The sequence below is a fragment of the Oncorhynchus kisutch genome, linkage group LG18 (assembly GCF_002021735.2).
Source record: "Oncorhynchus kisutch isolate 150728-3 linkage group LG18, Okis_V2, whole genome shotgun sequence".
In the NCBI taxonomy this organism is placed as follows: Eukaryota; Metazoa; Chordata; class Actinopteri; order Salmoniformes; family Salmonidae; genus Oncorhynchus; species Oncorhynchus kisutch.
In genome coordinates, this window is record NC_034191.2 from 77,621,157 (window position 1) to 77,643,264 (window position 22,108).

Below are 22,108 nucleotides of genomic sequence, written 5' to 3' on the forward strand. Positions count from 1 at the left end.
CTGGGTTAACGTGCTCTAATCTCCCTCTACTTAATCCTGGGTTAACGTGCTCTAATCTCCCTCTACTTAATCCTGGGTTAACGTGCTCTAATCTCCCTCTATGTAATCCTGGGTTAACGTGCTCTAATCTCCCTCTATGTAATCCTGGGTTAACGTGCTCTAATCTCCCTCTATGTAATCCTGGGTTAACGTGCTCTAATCTCCCTCTATGTAATCCTGGGTTAACGTGCTCTAATCTCCCTCTATGTAATCCTGGGTTAACGTGCTCTAATCTCCCTCTACTTAATCCTGGGTTAACGTGCTCTAATCTCCCTCTATGTAATCCTGGGTTAACGTGCTCTAATCTCCCTCTATGTAATCCTGGGTTAACGTGCTCTAATCTCCCTCTATGTAATCCTGGGTTAACGTGCTCTAATCTCCCTCTATGTAATCCTGGGTTAACGTGCTCTAATCTCCCTCTATGTAATCCTGGGTTAACGTGCTCTAATCTCCCTCTATGTAATCCTGGGTTAACGTGCTCTAATCTCCCTCTATGTAATCCTGGGTTAACGTGCTCTAATCTCCCTCTATGTAATCCTGGGTTAACGTGCTCTAATCTCCCTCTATGTAATCCTGGGTTAACGTGCTCTAATCTCCCTCTACTTAATCCTGGGTTAACGTGCTCTAATCTCCCTCTATGTAATCCTGGGTTAACGTGCTCTAATCTCCCTCTATGTAATCCTGGGTTAACGTGCTCTAATCTCCCTCTATGTAATCCTGGGTTAACGTGCTCTAATCTCCCTCTATGTAATCCTGGGTTAACGTGCTCTAATCTCCCTCTATGTAATCCTGGGTTAACGTGCTCTAATCTCCCTCTATGTAATCCTGGGTTAACGTGCTCTAATCTCTCTCTATGTAATCCTGGGTTAACGTGCTCTAATCTCCCTCTATGTAATCCTGGGTTAACCTGCTCTAATCTCCCTCTATGTAATCCTGGGTTAACGTGCTCTAATCTCCCTCTATGTAATCCTGGGATATCTTGCTGCCTGAGGCATGTGATAGAGTTGTTTAACTGAAACCATAATAAAAATACTTAAAAAGCTCAAAATATTTAGACTATACAACGACTATAGCCTTTAAACTACTCATTTATCCAGTGAATTCCTTGGAACCTAGGCCTGAAGACACAGTCTTAAAGGGGCAGTGCAGTCAAAAACGTGATTTTCTTGTGTTTTATGGATATTTCCACACCATGAGGTTGGAATAATACTGTGTGAAATTGTGAAAATGACAATACCATTTTAGTGTAAGAGCTGTTTGAAAAGACCGCCTAAAATTTCAGCTCGTTTTGCACGGTGGAGTATTGGCCTGCCTGACAATGTCACCTGGGGGTATAGGTTAATAGACGAATAACAAATAATCAAATCTCTCTGCAAATAACAGACAGTTTGCAGGTTACATATCCTTCCCATTAGGCTCCTTGTTCAAATCACTTACAGACAGTGGTAGCAAAATTATTGCTTGAGAAAATGCCTTTTGCCTGATTGGTGGAGTGTTGAAGAGATGGTTGTCCTTCAAGAAGGTTCTCCCATCTCCACAGAGTAACTCTGGACCTCTGTCAGAGTGACCATCAGGTTCTTGGTCACCTCCCTGACCAAGGCCCTTCTCCCCCGATCACTCAGTTAGGAAGAGTCTTGGTGGTTCCAAACTTCTTTCATTTAAGAATGATGGAGGCCACTGTGTTCTTGGGGACCTTCAATGCTACAGAATTTTTTTGTACCCTTCCCCAGATTTGTGCCTCGACACAATCTTGTCTCTGAGCTCTACGAACAATTCCTTCGAATTGTATATAGCTCCACATTGATCTGGTACTGGTACTCCCTGTATATAGCTCCACATTGATCTGGTACTGGTACTCCCTGTATATAGCTCCACATTGATCTGGTACTGATACTCCCTGTATAGAGCTCCACATTGATCTGGTACTGGTACTCCCTGTATATAGCTCCACATTGATCTGGTACTGGTACTTCCTGTATACAGCTCCACATTGATCTGGTACTGGTACTCCCTGTATAGAGCTCCACATTGATCTGGTACTGGTACTTCCTGTATATAGCTCCACATTGATCTGGTACTGGTACTTCCTGTATATAGCTCCACATTGATCTGGTACTGGTACTCCCTGTATATAGCTCCACATTGATCTGGTACTGGTACTCCCTGTGTATAGCTCCACATTGATCTGGTACTCAATATGTATAGTTCCACATTGATCTGGTACTCCCTGTATATAGCTCCACATTGATCTGGTACTGGTACTCCCTGTATATAGCTCCACATTGATCTGGTACTGTTACTTCCTGTATATAGCTCCACATTGATCTGGTACTCCCTGTATAGAGCTCCACATTGATCTGGTACTGGTACTTCCTGTATATAGCTCCACATTGATCTGGTACTGGTACTTCCTGTATATAGCTCCACATTGATCTGGTACTCCCTGTATAGAGCTCCACATTAATCTGGTACTGGTACTTTCTGTATATAGCTCCACATTGATCTGGTACTGGTACTCCCTGTATAGAGCTCCACATTGATCTGGTACTGGTACTTCCTGTATAGAGCTCCACATTGATCTGGTACTGGTACTTCATGTATATAGCTCCACATTGATCTGGTACTCCCTGTATAGAGCTCCACATTGATCTGGTACTGGTACTCCCTGTATAGAGCTCCACATTGATCTGGTACTGGTACTTCCTGTATATAGCTCCACATTGATCTGGTACTGGTACTTCCTGTATATAGCTCCACATTGATCTGGTACTGGTACTCCTTGTATATAGCTCCACATTGATCTGGTACTGGTACTTCCTGTATATAGCTCCACATTGATCTGGTACTGGTACTTCCTGTATATAGCTCCACATTGATCTGGTACTGGTACTCCCTGTATATAGCTCCACATTGATCTGGTACTGGTACTCCCTGTGTATAGCTCCACATTGATCTGGTACTCAATGTGTATAGTTCCACATTGATCTGGTACTCCCTGTATATAGCTCCACATTGATCTGGTACTGGTACTCCCTGTATATAGCTCCACATTGATCTGGTACTGTTACTTCCTGTATATAGCTCCACATTGATCTGGTACTCCCTGTATAGAGCTCCACATTGATCTGGTACTGGTACTTCCTGTATATAGCTCCACATTGATCTGGTACTGGTACTTCCTGTATATAGCTCCACATTGATCTGGTACTCCCTGTATAGAGCTCCACATTAATCTGGTACTGGTACTTTCTGTATATAGCTCCACATTGATCTGGTACTGGTACTCCCTGTATAGAGCTCCACATTGATCTGGTACTGGTACTTCCTGTATAGAGCTCCACATTGATCTGGTACTGGTACTTCCTGTATATAGCTCCACATTGATCTGGTACTCCCTGTATAGAGCTCCACATTGATCTGGTACTGGTACTTCCTGTATAGAGCTCCACATTGATCTGGTACTGGTACTTCCTGTATAGAGCTCCACATTGATCTGGTACTGGTACTTCCTGTATATAGCTCCACATTGATCTGGTACTCCCTGTATAGAGCTCCACATTGATCTGGTACTGGTACTTCCTGTATAGAGCTCCACATTGATCTGGTACTGGTACTCCCTGTATAGAGCTCCACATTGATCTGGTACTGGTACTTCCTGTATAGAGCTCCACATTGATCTGGTACTGGTACTCCCTGTATATAGCTCCACATTGATCTGGTACTGGTACTCCATGTATAGAGGTCCACATTGATCTGGTACTGGTACTTCCTGTATATAGCTCCACATTGATCTGGTACTGGTACTCCCTGTATATAGCTCCACATTGATCTGGTACTGGTACTCCCTGTATAGAGGTCCACATTGATCTGGTACTGGTACTTCCTGTATAGAGGTCCACATTGATCTGGTACTGGTACTCCCTGTATATAGCTCCACATTGATCTGGTACTGGTACTCCCTGTATAGAGCTCCACATTGATCTGGTACTGGTACTTCCTGTATAGAGGTCCACATTGATCTGGTACTGGTACTTCCTGTATAGAGGTCCACATTGATCTGGTACTGGTACTCCCTGTATAGAGCTCCACATTGATCTGGTACTGGTACTCCCTGTATAGAGCTCCACATTGATCTGGTACTGGTACTTCCTGTATAGAGGTCCACATTGATATGGTACTGGTACTTCCTGTATAGAGCTCCACATTGATCTGGTACTGGTACTCCCTGTATAGAGGTCCACATTGATCTGGTACTGGTACTCCCTGTATAGAGCTCCACATTGATCTGGTACTGCTACTTCCTGTATAGAGGTCCACATTGATCTGGTACTGGTACTTCCTGTATAGAGGTCCACATTGATCTGGTACTGGTACTCCCTGTATAGAGCTCCACATTGATCTGGTACTGGTACTTCCTGTATAGAGGTCCACATTGATCTGGTACTGGTACTTCCTGTATAGAGCTCCACATTGATCTGGTACTGGTACTTCCTGTATAGAGCTCCACATTGATCTGGTACTGGTACTCCCTGTATAGAGCTCCACATTGATCTGGTACTGGTACTTCCTGTATAGAGCTCCACATTGATCTGGTACTGGTACTTCCTGTATAGAGGTCCACATTGATCTGGTACTGGTACTTCCTGTATAGAGGTCCACATTGATCTGGTACTGGTACTTCCTGTATAGAGGTCCACATTGATCTGGTACTGGTACTTCCTGTATAGAGGTCCACATTGATCTGGTACTGGTACTTCCTGTATAGAGGTCCACATTGATCTGGTACTGGTACTTCCTGTATAGAGGTCCACATTGATCTGGTACTGGTACTTCCTGTATAGAGGTCCACATTGATCTGGTACTGGTACTTCCTGTATAGAGCTCCACATTGATCTGGTACTGGTACTTCCTGTATAGAGGTCCACATTGATCTGGTACTGGTACTTCCTGTATAGAGGTCCACATTGATCTGGTACTGGTACTTCCTGTATAGAGGTCCATTCTTTTGTATTTTGTTCCTCCTCCTACTATTTTTATTATTTAATTTTTATTCTGCATCACTGGAAGGGCTCGTAAGCAAGCATTTCACAATAAAGTTGACATCGTTGTATTCGGCGCATGTGTCAAATAAAATCGCATTTTATTTGAAATACGCAGAAAAGATTAACACAGGTGACACGAGCACAGTAGAACACACAGGTGACACGAGCACAGTAGAACACACAGGTGACACGAGCACAGTAGAACACACAGGGGACACGAGCACAGTAGAGCACACAGGGGACACGAGCACAGTAGAACACACAGGGGACACGAGCACAGTAGAACACACAGGGGACATGAGCACAGTAGAACACACAGGGGACACGAGCACAGTAGAACACACAGGGGACACGAGCACAGTAGAACACACAGGTGACACGAGCACAGTAGAACACACAGGTGACACGAGCACAGTAGAACACACAGGTGACACGAGCACAGTCGAACACACAGGGGACACGAGCACAGTAGAACACAGGTGACACGAGCACAGTAGAACACAGGTGACACGAGCACAGTAGAACACACAGGGGACACGAGCACAGTACAACACACAGGGGACACGAGCACAGTAGAACACACAGGGGACACGAGCACAGTAGAACACACAGGGGACACGAGCACAGTAGAACACACAGGGGACACGAGCACAGTAGAACACACAGGTGACACGAGCACAGTAGAACACACAGGTGACACGAGCACAGTAGAACACACAGGTGACACGAGCACAGTCGAACACACAGGGGACACGAGCACAGTAGAACACAGGTGACACGAGCACAGTAGAACACACAGGTGACACGAGCACAGTCGAACACACAGGGGACACGAGCACAGTAGAACACACAGGTGACACGAGCACAGTAGAACACAGGTGACATGAGCACAGTAGAACACAGGTGACACGAGCACAGTAGAACACACAGGGGACACGAGCACAGTAGAACACACAGGGGACACGAGCACAGTAGAACACACAGGGGACACGAGCACAGTAGAACACACAGGGGACACGAGCACAGTAGAACACACAGGGGACACGAGCACAGTCGAACACACAGGGGACACGAGCACAGTAGAACACACAGGGGACACGAGCACAGTCGAACACACAGGGGACACGAGCACAGTAGAACACACAGCTCAAATTGAGTTCCAGGCTAAATAACCAGGTTCATAATCTCCTGGCAGCTGGCGTACTTACAAACAACCCAACCAAATGAAACAGCTTAGTAGTGTCATTTATTAGGCAAGTGCTTACTTCAGCTTTACAGCCAGATAACTTTACAGCCAGATAAGCATACAAAGGCAACCAAAACAAAACACATGATATTTACACACGGCTCGCACTACACGGCTCGCACTACTGCCTCAATTCAGGCGTCCAGACATCGTAATTGAATGTTTCTCATCGAGGTGGTAAAGGACTAATGGTCATAATATCAGTTGGTACAGTATGACCACTGTAGATTGTTAGCCATCATGCATCTCCAGCTAACTTCATGACATCCATGCCTTATGGATGAAAAATCTATTTGTAATCTGATCATTGCACCATACAAACACGTTAGACATGTGCGTAGGCTCGGCCTAATTCAATTTAATGGGAAATGTTGAGTGTCACAGTAACAGAGGTGGTTTCAGGACTAAAGTGAATTCCAGCTACATCTGAGACCTGGGAACAGTGATTCCTTATGGGCCTTTTCTAAAAATACTCTAGCTAATGTTCCATGAAGTTCTCCTATGGCAAAATGTAACCCCTGTTCCCATTGGCAGGCACTAAGCTTCAGTCTCAGGCTAGATAGCAGTTTCCATGGTATTCTGCCAAACAAACACACACATAGCAGAGGCAGCCAATCAGATACCATGAAGAAATGATCCTACAGACAGAGATAGTATGGAGTTCACATTTTAAAATTATTTTTCTACAGTTTGATGATCCATGAAAAACTAATTAATAGTGAGTACGTACATAGCAACAAACATCAGCTAGAGATTGTGGGGCTTTGGCCAGAGGATGCTTGTGACCAGTCACCAGATGGGTACTTCCCTAGCAGCTGGTCACTGGGCAGAGGGAACGATGATCTGATTCGGATGTGGCTTAGTCAAACACTTTGAAGTGAGTGCCTTTGGCTAATCTCAGACGCAACGGCAGGTCATGTGATGCAAAGTCACATTCTGAATGTCCCTCTTATGAAATAAATGGCTGAAAACGTCAGACAGACATGCATAGCTCAAATGCCTTCTACAAAAGGACAATGCCTTTGACATCCAACAGGACTCATGCACTTCTTATCGGCTTAATCCAATCAGAGGAGATATACCGTAGGTTAGGAATCATCAACTAGCCGATGGGGATGATTGTTTTTTTTTCTTCATTTTATTGAGTAGGTGGTCAGGGGGCCGGAACATAATTACAAATCCTTTTTAGACTGCAAATTGACCACAGGAAACACAAACAGATATAGCATATGACTAAAACATTTAAATCATTTCAAACTTTGCTTACAAGATCACATATATATCTCTCTATTATGCGTGGGATTACTTTGGAACACATTTCCAAAATGTAAATCACATGGAGCTGGTTAGTTAGTGTTTTTATATATTTTATGTAAAACAATAAAAAGAATAAAATATATAAATATTGGAAATGTGTTCCAAAGTAATCCCATATATATATGTTACCCTGCTGTAGGTTTTGCTTGGGGTCAACATGGTGCCATTCACAGGGTTGAGTGTGGTGTTTGCATTGCCTAGTCTAAGTGGCACTCTTTACAATGCTCACAGGGAAAAAGACACACTGCCCTAACTTTGACTAGCATGTTAAGAGAGCTGTGTGGAAAGAGGAGGCTGAGACATTTCCACTCGTAAAAAAAAAAAATACACACTGGAATCCCCCTTCGTTCTCTGTCAGTGAAGCAGAGAAAAAACCACAGAGTTGGCTCCCAAGAAGTGGACTAAAGCCATTATTCAGTGGTGAAGTTTGGAGTTTCAAAGCGCCAATGACAAGATAGTCTTCAAGCATTTCCTTTGGCATCATTGAATTGAGAGAGTAAATACAGCCGGCTATGCAGTATTTCCCTTGGCATCATTGAATTGAGAGAGTAAATACAGCCGGCTATGCAGTATTTCCCTTGGCATCATTGAATTGAGAGAGTAAATACAGCCGGCTATGCAGTATTTCCCTTGGCATCATTGAATTGAGAGAGTAAATACAGCCGGCTATGCAGTATTTCCCTTGGCATCATTGAATTGAGAGAGTAAATACAGCCGGCTATGCAGTATTTCCCTTGGCATCATTGAATTGAGAGAGTAAATACAGCCGGCTATGCAGTATTTCCCTTGGCATCATTGAATTGAGAGAGTAAATACAGCCGGCTATGCAGTATTTCCCTTGGCATCATTAAATTGAGAGAGTAAATACAGCCGGCTATGCAGTATTTCCCTTGGCATCATTGAATTGAGAGAGTAAATACAGCCGGCTATGCAGTATTTCCCAGGTGTTTCAACATACGTTATAACATGGAGGGAGCTGCATTTAGGCTAAGTCGCTGTTGCAACTAAATTTGAAACATACAGCCCATTTGCCAAATAATTTGCAGCCCATTGCTGCAAATTATAACATACAGCCAAAGTGTTTGTAAACTGCATTTAGGAAGGAAAGGAATCTGTCCCAAGACAAGGCCTAGTGAAGACTGGCTGAAAACTGAGGGGCATTGCATTTTTCCTTACAGAAAATAACTCATGTGCTTCAGTGATGATTATTATAATTTTTTTTACAATTTATCAGACACATCAGCTCACATTGCAGTTCAAACAGTCAGCAAAGATATGACGAGTGACCTTGCTGTGGAGAAAATGCAAGCCCACCGCTATGGCCTGCCATGCATAGCCTTCTCCAGCATTCTCAAACAAGAGAGGCGTGATTTTACAGCTGGCACCCTATACGCAAGGGTGAACATTACATGCACTAATGGCTTGTCTCCAAGTGCGCGGTGACATTGACGCAAGTGCCTTCAACAGATTCCCCAATTTACACGGATGTCTACAATCAAAAATACATGTTGCAAAACCCTTAACTGCTGGACAGAATATCATGGCGTAATGTTAAATAAAATAATGTCAAATAACTTGCGGTGCAGACAAATACCTACACAATGACAGCAGGAAAGGAGATGTGACTACCTCATCTAACTAGAGATAGCTAGTAGCTACCACATCTAACTACCACAGCCAGAAACGGGGATATTTGAATATCAACTATTCAAGAAATGGGCAAAAAAAAAATTGCACTACATCTTCAGTATTATCAGAAGTATGGAAACAGACAGACACAGTAGCTCAGAAGTTCTTCAGACAATTCACAGAGACAAGCTGGATAGATGCTCAGCACCAGATCTACAGTAACGTTATTTACTAAGAACTTATTAACGTTAGTTACCTGCCAAGTTCTTTGCCCGGAATGATGGTGTAGTGGTCAGTGAATGGTTCATTCTTGATAAGAGTTTTGATCTCGGAAAGTAGCCCAAAACAGTTCTGGTTTGGTTCGGCTACCTGGCCATAGTGGCACCGCGTTCGGCTCCTTGTCTCTCGGCTCCGGGGACATTCAGGAATCATCGCGTCGATTCGATCCGGGATGAATGTTTTACAGCGGGCTGTCTTTCCTGTCACTTTAAAACAAAACAGACAACGACAGCAACCCCAACTTCCCTAGTAGGCTGGAAGACTAGTAGTAGACGTTGGCTACAATATGACCACAAAAGTAGCAGTACTTCACAGCTTTAGGAGTGATAAAATAAGACCGCATCCCTCATGGATATTTCAGAGGAGAAAACTGTTACTTTCATGTGTAATTAAATGATGTCGAAGCGTGCAACAATGTTTCAATATTTTAAACTCAACTGACTGTTTGTAACCGGGCTGTCTAATCTGATTTCGCTAGCTCATCTGTCTGAACAACGGATGAAATAATATATTACACATTTACAGTCAGATACTTTGTCTCTGTCACCGTGGTAGCACTCCTGATTGACAAGCAATTTGACCAAATAGGGCGGCGCATGCTTCTTCACAACAGGCAGGGGGAGGGCTCTCCACATCAATAATGTATAAAAACCCTGGATTGTCCTATTATGCATTGGCCAATGAGTGGATTTGTAGGCCATATTGTCCCTCCTCAGAAACGCAGTCCTTCATAAGAATGAATGGAATTCTACAGCATTTAATTTAAATGTTTCAAGGAAAAAATTAATGTATTTAAGTGTTTTTTGTTAACATTGGTACTTCATTTTTAATGTTTATGTTTAGCTCACATAATATGGGCTGTATTCATCGATCTGGCCAAGGCTTTCGACTCTGTCAATCACCATATTCTTATCAACAGACTCAACAGCCTTGGTTTCTCAAATGACTGCATCGCCTGGTTCACCAACTACTTCTCAGACAGAGTTCAGTGTGTCAAATCGGAGGGCCTGCTGTCCGGATTTCTGGCAGTCTCTATTGGGGTGTCACAGGGTTCAATTCTCGGGCCGACTCTTTTCTCAGTATATATCAATGATGTCGCTCTTGCTGCGGGTGATTCTCTGATCCACCTCTACGCAGACGACACCATTCTGTATTCTTCTGGCCCTTCTTTGGAGACTATGTTAACTAACCTCCAGACGAGCTTCAAAGCCACACAACTCTCCTTCCGTGGCCTCCAACTGCTCTTAAATGCAAGTAAAACTAAATGCATATTTTTCAACTGATTGCTTCCCACACCTGCCCGCCCGTCCAGCAGCACTACCCTGGACGGTTCTGACTTGGAGTATGTGGACAACTACAAATACCTAGGTGTCTGGCTAGACTGTAAACTCTCCTTCCAGACTCACATTAAGCATCTCCAATCTAAAATGAAATCAATTCCTCCTTTGGCCGCCTTTCCTTTCAGTTCTCTGCTGTCAATGACTGGAACGAACTGCAAAAACCACTGAAGCTGGAGACTCATATCTCCCTCACTAACTTTAAGCACCAGCTGTCAGAGCAGCTCACAGATCACAGCACCTGTACATAGTCCATCTGTAAATAGCCCATCCATCTACCTCATCCCCATACTGTTATTTATTTGATTTATTTTGTTCCTTTGCATCCCAGTATCTCTACTTGCACATTCATCTTCTGCACATCTATCACCCCAGTGTTTAATTGCTATATTGTAATTATTTCGCCACTATGGTCTATTTATTGCCTTACCTCCCTTATCCTACCTCATCTGCACAAGCTGTATATAGACTTTTTCTATTGTATTATTGACTGTATGTTTTTTTATTCCATGTGTAACTCTGTGTTGTTGTTTGTGTTGCACTGCTTTGCTTTATCTTGGCCAGATCGCAGTTGTAAATTAGAAATTGTTCTCAACTAGCCTACCTGGTTAAATAAAGGTGAAATAAAAATGAGAAAAACATGTGTATTAAGATAGTAGAATAAATGTGTCAAAAACAAATGTACACATTAATAAATGCATTTCTATAGCTTCCAACATATTTTTTACAATGGAGGGGGAGTAACAAGAGTGAGGCCTGGAGGCTTCAAAACAGCGCCCTCTATTAGTCATCTATTGTATATATATAAATCGTTGCTCCATACCAGTTAGATCTGCTTACAGTGGGTGCAGTGCCAACAGTCTTATTCAATTAACTTCAATTTGCTTTAAATATCCTAACTGGTAATCAGACACAGCACAACCATTAGGTCACTGGGAGCTGGGAGAATTCCCAGGAAGATGTAATCCATCGATTGTCAATACATTCCACTTGTCTAACCTGTATCCATTTTCATAGTATTTTGTCATAGTAAAATCTGGGCAATGTGCACAAACCTGAACACATTAACCAGCGAGAGTCATCAAAATAGAAGAGAGAAGAGTAGAATACAATATAATTCTTTATTGTTGATCTAGTAGTAGTATTCATAGTATTATTATTATTATTATTATTATTATTAGTAGTAGTAGTAGTGGTAGTAATACAAATAGTAGCAGAATTAGTGTTGGTTGTGGTAGTGGTAGTAGTGTTAGTAGTAGTAGTGGTAGTAGTAGTAGTAGTGGTAGTAGTGTTAGTAGTAGTAGTGGTAGTAGTAGTAGTGGTAGTAGTGTTAGTAGTAGTAGTGGTAGTAGTAGTAGTGGTAGTAGTGTTAGTAGTAATGATAGTAGTAGTAGTAGTGTTAGCAGTAATGATAGTAGTAGTAGTAGTAGTAGTAGTGTTAGTAGTAATGATAGTAGTAGTGTTAGTAGTAATGATAGTAGTAGTAGTGATAGCAGTAATGATAGTAGTAGTAGTAGTGATAGCAGTAATGATAGTAGTAGTAGTAGTGATAGCAGTAATGATAGTAGTAGTAGTAGTAGTAGTAGTAGTGGTATCAGTGATAGCAGTAATGATAGTATTAGTGTTAGTAGTAATGATAGTAGTAGTAGTAGTAGTAGTGGTAGTACTGCTACTACTACTACTAGTGGTTGGGGTCGTAGAAGTAGTAGTATTGGTAGAAGTGGTAGTAGTGGTAGTAATAGCAGTAGTAGCAGTAGTAGAGGTAGTGGAAGTAGTAGTAGTGGTGGTATTAGTAGTAGTAGTAGTAATGTTAGTGGTAGTAGTAGTAGGAGTAGTATAAGTAGTAGTAATAGTAGTAATGGTAGGTGTAGTGGTAGTAGTGGTAGCGGTAGTGGTAGTGGTGGTAGTAGTGGAAGTGGTTGTGGCGGTAGTGGTGGTACTGGTAGTGGCAGTAGTAGTACTAGTAGTAGTAGTGGTAGTAGTATAAGTGGTGGTAGTGGTAGTGGTAGTAGTAGAATAATGGTGGTGGTAGTAGTAGTAGGAGAAGTAATGGTAGTTGTAGTGGTAATAGTGGTAGAGATAGTGGTAGCAGAAGTAGTAGTAGTAGTGGTAGTAGTGGTGGTAGTAGTAGCAGCAGTAGCAGGCGTAGAAGTGGTAGTAGCGGTAGTACTAGTAGCGGTAGTGGTAGTGGTGGTAGTAGTGGTAGTGGCGGTACTGGTGGAACTGGTAGTGGCAGTAGTAGTACTACTAGTAGTAGTGGTGGTAGTAGTATAAGTGGTAGTGGTAGTAGTAGAATATTGGTGGTGGTAGTAGTAGAAGTAGGAGTAGTAATGGTAGTTGTAGTGGTAATAGTGGTAGTAGAAGGAGTAGTAGTAGTGGTAGTAGTAGTAGTAGTAGTAGTAGTAGTAGCATGCGTAGAAGTTGTAGTAGTGGTAGTAGTGGTAGTAGTAGTATTGTTAGTGGTAGTAGTAGTAGGAGTAGTATAAGTTGTAGTAGTAATGGTAGGTGTAGTGGTAGTAGTGGTAGTGGTAGTATTGGTAGTGGTAGTATTGGTAGTGGTAGTAGTTGTAGTAGTATTGCTAGTAGTTGTAGTATTAGTAATTGTAGTTTTAGTAGTGGTAGTGGTAGTGGTAGTAGTGGTAGTGGTAGAAGTAGCAGTAGTAGTAGTAGTAGAGGTAGTGTTAGTGGTAGTATAAGTACTAGTAGTCGTGGTAGTAATGGTGGTAGTAGTAGCAGTAGCAGTAGTAGCAGTGGTAGAAGTGGTAGTAGTGGTAGTATTAGTGTTAGTAGTGGTAGTGGCAGTAGTAGTAGCAGTAGTAGGAGGCGTAGATGTGGTGGTAGTCGTAGTAGTGGTAGTAGTGGTTTTGCTAGTGGTAGTAGTAGTAGTAGTAATGGTAGTTGTAGTGGTAGTAGAAGTGGTGGTAGTAGCGGTGGTAGTAGTAGTAGTAGTAGTAGTGGTAGTGGTAGAGGTGGTGGTGGTGGTAGTTGCGGTAGTAGTAGTAGTTGTAGTAGAAGTAAAAGTAGTAGTTGTTGTAGTAGTAGTAGTAATGTAAGTACTAGTAGTAGTGGTAGCAGTAGTAGTAGTAGTAATATTAGAAGATTTAGCAGTAGCGGTAGTAATAGTAGTAGTGGTAGTAATAGTAGTAGTGGTAGTATTTGTAGTAATAGTAGCAGTAGTAGTAGTAGTATTAGTATTTGTAGTAATAGCAGTAGAATTATCAGTAGCAGTAGTAGTAGTAGCAGTGGTATTAGCAGTAGTAGTAGTAGCAGTAGTTGTAGTAGGTGTCGTAGTAGCAGCAGTAGTAGTAGCAGTAGCAGCAGCAATAGCAGTACTGGCATTAGTAATAGTAGCAGTAGTAGTAGCAGTAGCATTAGTAGTAGTAGTAGCAGTGGCAGTTGTAGTAGCAGTAGTAGCAGTAGCAGCAGTAGCTGTAGCAGCAGCAATAGCATTACTGGCATTAGTAGTAGAAGTAGTATTAGTAGTATTAGTAGTATTAGTAGCAGTAGTAGTGGTAGTAGTAGTAGTAGCAGCAGTCGTTGAAGTATCTAACCAATGCATATCGGGTTTCATCATAAACATGTATTTTATAATTTCTCAATTCTGCAAGACAAAGTCATATAGGACAAGGTAGTTGAAAGAGAGAACAAAGGACCAATAGTTTCTCAATAGGCTCCCTCTTTTTGAAATATATAAGTAATTTCATAAATGTAAATTAGCAATTTGAATGCACATCTAATCTAAATACAGTATATCACAACTTTTCAACTCCTCATGCCTTTTGCACACATTGTATATAGACCCCCCCTTTGTTTTCTAATGTGTTATTGACTTGTTAATTGTTTACTCCATGTGTAACTCTTTGTTGTATGCTCACACTGCTATGCTTTATCTTGGCCAGGTCGCAGTTGCAAATGAGAACTTGTTCTCAACTAGCCTACCTGGTTAAATAAAGGTGTTCTCAACTAGCCTACCTGGTTTTATTTATTTTATTTATTTATTTATTTTATTTTACCTTTATTTAACCAGGTAGGCAAGTTGAGAACAAGTTCTCATTTACAATTGCGACCTGGCCAAGATAAAGCAAAGCAGTTCGACAGATAAAACGACACAGAGTTACACATGGAGTAAAAACAAACATACAGTCAATAATGCAGTATAAACAAGTCTATATACAATGTGAGCAAATGAGGTGAGAAGGGAGGTAAAGGCAAAAAAGGCCATGATGGCAAAGTAAATACAATATAGCAAGTAAAATACTGGAATGGTAGTTTTGCAATGGAAGAATGTGCAAAGTAGAAATAAAAAAAAAATAATGGGGTGCAAAGGAGCAAAATAAATAAATAAATAAAAATTAAATACAGTTGGGAAAGAGGTAGTTGTTTGGGCTAAATTTTAGGTGGGCTATGTACAGGTGCAGTAATCTGTGAGCTGCTCTGACAGTTGGTGCTTAAAGCTAGTGAGGGAGATAAGTGTTTCCAGTTTCAGAGATTTTTGTAGTTCGTTCCAGTCATTGGCAGCAGAGAACTGGAAGGAGAGGCGGCCAAAGAAAGAATTGGTCTTGGGGGTGACTAGAGAGATATACCTGCTGGAGCGTGTGCTACAGGTGGGAGATGCTATGGTGACCAGCGAGCTGAGATAAGGGGGGACTTTACCTAGCAGGGTCTTGTAGATGACATGGAGCCAGTGGGTTTGGCGACGAGTATGAAGCGAGGGCCAGCCAACGAGAGCGTACAGGTCGCAATGGTGGGTAGTATATGGGGCTTTGGTGATAAAACGGATTGCACTGTGATAGACTGCATCCAATTTGTTGAGTAGGGTATTGGAGGCTATTTTGTAAATGACATCGCCAAAGTCGAGGATTGGTAGGATGGTCAGTTTTACAAGGGTATGTTTGGCAGCATGAGTGAAGGATGCTTTGTTGCGAAATAGGAAGCCAATTCTAGATTTAACTTTGGATTGGAGATGTTTGATATGGGTCTGGAAGGAGAGTTTACAGTCTAACCAGACACCTAAGTATTTGTAGTTGTCCACGTATTCTAAGTCAGAGCCGTCCAGAGTAGTGATGTTGGACAGGCGGGTAGGTGCAGGTAGCGATCGGTTGAAGAGCATGCATTTAGTTTTACTTGTATTTAAGAGCAATTGGAGGCCACGGAAGGAGAGTTGTATGGCATTGAAGCTTGCCTGGAGGGTTGTTAACACAGTGTCCAAAGAAGGGCCGGAAGTATACAGAATGGTGTCGTCTGCGTAGAGGTGGATCAGGGACTCACCAGCAGCAAGAGCGACCTCATTGATGTATACAGAGAAGAGAGTCGGTCCAAGAATTGAACCCTGTGGCACCCCCATAGAGACTGCCAGAGGTCCGGACAGCAGACCCTCCGATTTGACACACTGAACTCTATCAGAGAAGTAGTTGGTGAACCAGGCGAGGCAATCATTTGAGAAACCAAGGCTGTCGAGTCTGCCGATGAGGATATGGTGATTGACAGAGTCGAAAGCCTTGGCCAGATCAATGAATACGGCTGCACAGTAATGTTTCTTATCGATGGCGGTTAAGATATCGTTTAGGACCTTGAGCGTGGCTGAGGTGCACCCATGACCAGCTCTGAAACCAGATTGCATAGCAGAGAAGGTATGGTGAGATTCGAAATGGTCGGTAATCTGTTTGTTGACTTGGCTTTCGAAGACCTTAGAAAGGCACGGTAGGATAGATATAGGTCTGTAGCAGTTTGGGTCAAGAGTGTCCCCCCCTTTGAAGAGGGGGATGACCGCAGCTGCTTTCCAATCTTTGGGAATCTCAGACGACACGAAAGAGAGGTTGAACAGGCTAGTAATAGGGGTGGCAACAATTTCGGCAGATAATTTTAGAAAGAAAGGGTCCAGATTGTCTAGCCCGGCTGATTTGTAGGGGTCCAGATTTTGCAGCTCTTTCAGAACATCAGCTGAATGGATTTGGGAGAAGGAGAAATGGGGAAGGCTTGGGCGAGTTGCTGTTGGGGGTGCAGTGCTGTTGTCCGGGGTAGGAGTAGCCAGGTGGAAAGCATGGCCAGCCGTAGAAAAATGCTTATTGAAATTCTCAATTATGGTGGATTTATCAGTGGTGACAGTGTTTCCTATCTTCAGTGCAGTGGGCAGCTGGGAGGAGGTGTTCTTATTCTCCATGGACTTTACAGTGTCCCAGAACTTTTTTGAGTTAGTGTTGCAGGAAGCAAATTTCTGCTTGAAAAAGGTTAAATAAAGGTGTTCTCAACTAGCCTACCTGGTTAAATAAAGGTGTTCTCAACTAGCCTACCTGGTTAAATAAAGGTGTTCTCAACTAGCCTACCTGGTTAAATAAAGGTGAAATAAAATAAATAAAAAATCGCTGCATCATTTATATTGCAAGCTCTGATCAAGCTATGATCTTATATATTGTCACGCCTTGGTCTTAGTGTTTTGTGTTTTCGTTATATATTTGGTCAGGCCAGGGTGTGACAGGGGTTTATGTTGTTGTAATTCGTATTGGGGTTTGTAGTATTTGGGATCGCGGCTGATTAGGGGTGTTGTATAGGCTTGGCTGCCTGAGGCGGTTCTCAATCAGCAGTCAGGTGATTCTCGTTGTCTCTGATTGGGAACCGTATTTAGGTAGCCTGAGTTTCACTTTGTATTTCGTGGGTGATTGTTCCTGTCTCTGTGTAGTTTCACCAGATAGGCTGTAATAAGTTTCACGTTCCGTTTGTTGTTTTTGTATTTATTTAGTTATTTCATGTATCGTCACTTTTTCCATTAAAGACATGAGTAACCACCACGCTGCATTCTTAGCGATCCAAGGTGGCATAGCAGTTCAGACGTCTTTTGTCCTCGTCTTGTCGTGTCCTGTATATATATATATTTACAACTTTTTCACATACATTTTATTTTTATTTTCCATCAACTCATCTTCAAAACACTCTCCTGCAACCCGTCTCACCAATGTATATTTATAAAAAAGTATTATTTACCTCAGATCTGTAATCCTCCAAGAAGCTAGCCAGAAACTCCAGGAGGCTGGCCTGAAACTAGCCAGAAGCTAATCCAGAAGCTAGTTCAGAAGCTAGTTGGCTCCTTTACTGGCAAGTCGTTGGTGTTCAGCTAACCACGGTTTGTGGTCATCGGCTATCCTTTGGCTCGAAAGTCTATCGCCAGTTCTGTACGGCGCAGCGCGGCTCGGAGCGGAGCATACCGGACCAATTTTTCTCTCCATGTCCCTGGATTTCGACTGCTCTCTGGACATTCATGCCCGGATCTCACAGCTAGCTAGCTGCTATCCGTGTGACTATCGGCCTTCGTCGATTCCGGAGCAAACATCAATTGTTCCGGAGCTAGCAAGCCGCGTCAATCACTCCTGAGTTCCATCAATCGCACCTGGGCTGCAGTCGCCTATCCGGACCCGGTTTGCTGCCTTCGCGGAGCCCCACCGGGCCTTCACAACTGGACTGCCGACGTTATCTACCCGAAGGAGTTATTCGGCTGGCTCCTCCGTCGCGACGTTACCTGAACGCCCATCTGCGGCCTGCTAACCGTTAGCTGTCTTACCGGCTGCTATCTGAATAGACAATCGGACATTTTTTATTATTTTATTTTATTTTTTATTATTATTATTATGTTTTCTTCTTGGGCCTCTATAACTATATCTATTGTTTTTATTTTTGTTGTTGTGTGATTTGGATTGATCCCCTCTACCACACGGAACCCCACTAATCTACTGACGGAGCGCAGGAGGTGGCTAACAACAGACCTCCATCCTATGCTAGCTTGCTACCGATGCCCTGGCTAGCTGTCTAAATCACCAACCAACCTCTCCACTCACCGGACCCTTTTGATCACTCGACTAAGCATGCCTCTCCTTAATGTCAATATGTCTTGTCCATTTCTGTTCTGGTTAGTGTTTATTGGCTTATTTCACTGTAGAGCCTCTAGTCCTGCTCACTATACCTTATCCAACCTATTAGTTCCACCACCCACACATGCAATGACATCTCCTGGTTTCAACGATGTTTCTAGAGACAATATCTCTCTCTTCATCACTCAATACCTAGGTTTACCTCCACTGTATTCACATCCTACCATACATTTGTCTGTACATTATACCTTGATGCTATTTTATCGCCCCCAGAAACCTCCTTTTACTCTATGTTCCAGACGTTCTAGACGACCAATTCTCATAGCTTTTAGCCGTACCCTTATTCTACTCCTCCTATGTTCCTCTGGCGATGTAGAGGTGAATCCAGGCCCTGCAGTGCATAGCTCCACTCCTATTCCCCAGGCGCTCTCTTTTGACGACTTCTGTAACCGTAATAGCCTTGGTTTCATGCATGTTAACATTAGAAGCCTCCTCCCTAAGTTTGTTCTATTCACTGCTTTAGCACACTCTGCCAACCCGGATGTTCTAGCTGTGTCTGAATCCTGGCTTAGGAAGACCACCAAAAACTCAGACATTTTAATTCCAAACTACAACATTTTCAGACAAGATAGAACTGCCAAAGGGGGCGGTGTTGCAATCTACTGCAAAGATAGCCTGCAGAGTTCTGTCCTACTATCCAGGTCTGTACCCAAACAATTTGAACTTCTACTTTTAAAAATCCACCTCTCTAAAAACAAGTCTCTCACCGTTGCCGCCTGCTATAGACCACCCTCTGCCCCCAGCTGTGCTCTGGACACCATATGTGAACTGATTGCCCCCCATCTATCTTCAGAGTTCGTGCTGCTAGGCGACCTAAACTGGAACATGCTTAACACCCCAGCCATCCTACAATCTAAACTTGATGCCCTCAATCTCACACAAATAATCAATGAACCTACCAGGTACCTCCCCAAAACCTTAAACACGGGCACCCTCATAGATATCATCCTAACCAACTTCCCCTCTAAATACACCTCTGCTGTCTTCAACCAAGATCTCAGCGATCACTGCCTCATTGCCTGCATCCGTAATGGGTCAGCGGTCAAACGACCTCCACTCATCATTGTAAAACGCTCCCTGAAACACTTCTGCGAGCAGGCCTTTCTAATCGACCTGGCCGGGGTATCCTGGAAGGATATTGATCTCATCCCGTCAGTAGAGGATGCCTGGATATTTTTTTTAAATGCCTTCCTAACCATCTTAAATAAACATGCCCCATTTAAGAAATTTAGAACCAGGAACAGATATAGCCCTTGGTTCTCCCCAGACCTGACTGCCCTTAACCAACACAAAAACATCCTATGGCGTTCTGCATTAGCATCGAACAGCCCCCGTGATATGCAGCTGTTCAGGGAAGCTAGAAATCATTATACACAGGCAGTTAGAAAAGCCAAGGCTAGCTTTTTCAAGCAGAAATTTGCTTCCTGCAACACTAACTCAAAAAAGTTCTGGGACACTGTAAAGTCCATGGAGAATAAGAACACCTCCTCCCAGCTGCCCACTGCACTGAAGATAGGAAACACTGTCACCACTTATAAATCCACCATAATTGAGAATTTCAATAAGCATTTTTCTACGGCTGGCCATGCTTTCCACCTGGCTACTCCTACCCCGGACAACAGCACTGCACCCCCAACAGCAACTCGCCCAAGCCTTCCCCATTTCTCCTTCTCCCAAATCCATTCAGCTGATGTTCTGAAAGAGCTGCAAAATCTGGACCCCTACAAATCAGCCGGGCTAGACAATCTGGACCCTTTCTTTCTAAAATTATCTGCCGAAATTGTTGCCACCCCTATTACTAGCCTGTTCAACCTCTCTTTCGTGTCGTCTGAGATTCCCAAAGATTGGAAAGCAGCTGCGGTCATCCCCCTCTTCAAAGGGGGGGACACTCTTGACCCAAACTGCTACAGACCTATATCTATCCTACCGTGCCTTTCTAAGGTCTTCGAAAGCCAAGTCAACAAACAGATTACCGACCATTTCGAATCTCACCATACCTTCTCTGCTATGCAATCCGGTTTCAGAGCTGGTCATGGGTGCACCTCAGCCACGCTCAAGGTCCTAAACGATATCTTAACCGCCATCGATAAGAAACATTACTGTGCAGCCGTATTCATTGATCTGGCCAAGGCTTTCGACTCTGTCAATCACCATATCCTCATCGGCAGACTCGACAGCCTTGGTTTCTCAAATGATTGCCTCGCCTGGTTCACCAACTACTTCTCTGATAGAGTTCAGTGTGTCAAATCGGAGGGTCTGCTGTCCGGACCTCTGGCAGTCTCTATGGGGGTGCCACGGGGTTCAATTCTTGGACCGACTCTCTTCTCTGTATACATCAATGAGGTCGCTCTTGCTGCTGGTGAGTCCCTGATCCACCTCTACGCAGACGACACCATTCTGTATACTTCCGGCCCTTCTTTGGACACTGTGTTAACAACCCTCCAGGCAAGCTTCAATGCCATACAACTCTCCTTCCGTGGCCTCCAATTGCTCTTAAATACAAGTAAAACTAAATGCATGCTCTTCAACCGATCGCTACCTGCACCTACCCGCCTGTCCAACATCACTACTCTGGACGGCTCTGACTTAGAATACGTGGACAACTACAAATACTTAGGTGTCTGGTTAGACTGTAAACTCTCCTTCCAGACCCATATCAAACATCTCCAATCCAAAGTTAAATCTAGAATTGGCTTCCTATTTCGCAACAAAGCATCCTTCACTCATGCTGCCAAACATACCCTTGTAAAACTGACCATCCTACCAATCCTCGACTTTGGCGATGTCATTTACAAAATAGCCTCCAATACCCTACTCAGCAAATTGGATGCAGTCTATCACAGTGCAATCCGTTTTATCACCAAAGCCCCATATACTACCCACCATTGCGACCTGTATGCTCTCGTTGGCTGGCCCTCGCTTCATACTCGTTGCCAAACCCACTGGCTCCATGTCATCTACAAGACCCTGCTAGGTAAAGTCCCCCCTTATCTCAGCTCGCTGGTCACCATAGCATCTCCCACCTGTAGCACACGCTCCAGCAGGTATATCTCTCTAGTCACCCCCAAAACCAATTCTTTCTTTGGCCGCCTCTCCTTCCAGTTCTCTGCTGCCAATGACTGGAACGAACTACAAAAATCTCTGAAACTGGAAACACTTATCTCCCTCACTAGCTTTAAGCACCAACTGTCAGAGCAGCTCACAGATTACTGCACCTGTACATAGCCCACCTATAATTTAGCCCAAACAACTACCTCTTTCCCAACTGTATTTAATTTTAATTTATTTATTTATTTTGCT

The 22,108-nt window shown here is 43.2% G+C and overlaps 2 protein-coding genes across 2 annotated transcripts in view; one reads left to right on the forward strand and one right to left on the reverse strand.

The window, feature by feature from the left end:
* Positions 1-10,103, reverse strand: part of LOC109909079 (serine/threonine-protein kinase 17A-like) — a 76,049-nt gene extending 65,946 nt beyond the window's left edge. Inside the window, exon 1 of the mRNA XM_031796855.1 lies at positions 9,530-10,103. Within this exon, the coding sequence (XP_031652715.1) occupies positions 9,530-9,705 (176 nt within the window). The 5' untranslated portion in view covers positions 9,706-10,103. The remainder of the gene's footprint in view (positions 1-9,529) is intronic.
* A 2,395-nt stretch (positions 10,104-12,498) lies between these two features.
* Positions 12,499-22,108, forward strand: part of LOC116354721 (uncharacterized protein DDB_G0271670-like) — a 42,827-nt gene continuing 33,217 nt past the window's right edge. The window contains exons 1-3 of the mRNA XM_031795315.1: positions 12,499-12,512; positions 13,620-13,712; positions 13,815-14,359. Of these exons, the coding sequence (XP_031651175.1) occupies positions 12,499-12,512; positions 13,620-13,712; positions 13,815-14,359 (652 nt within the window). The remainder of the gene's footprint in view (positions 12,513-13,619; positions 13,713-13,814; positions 14,360-22,108) is intronic.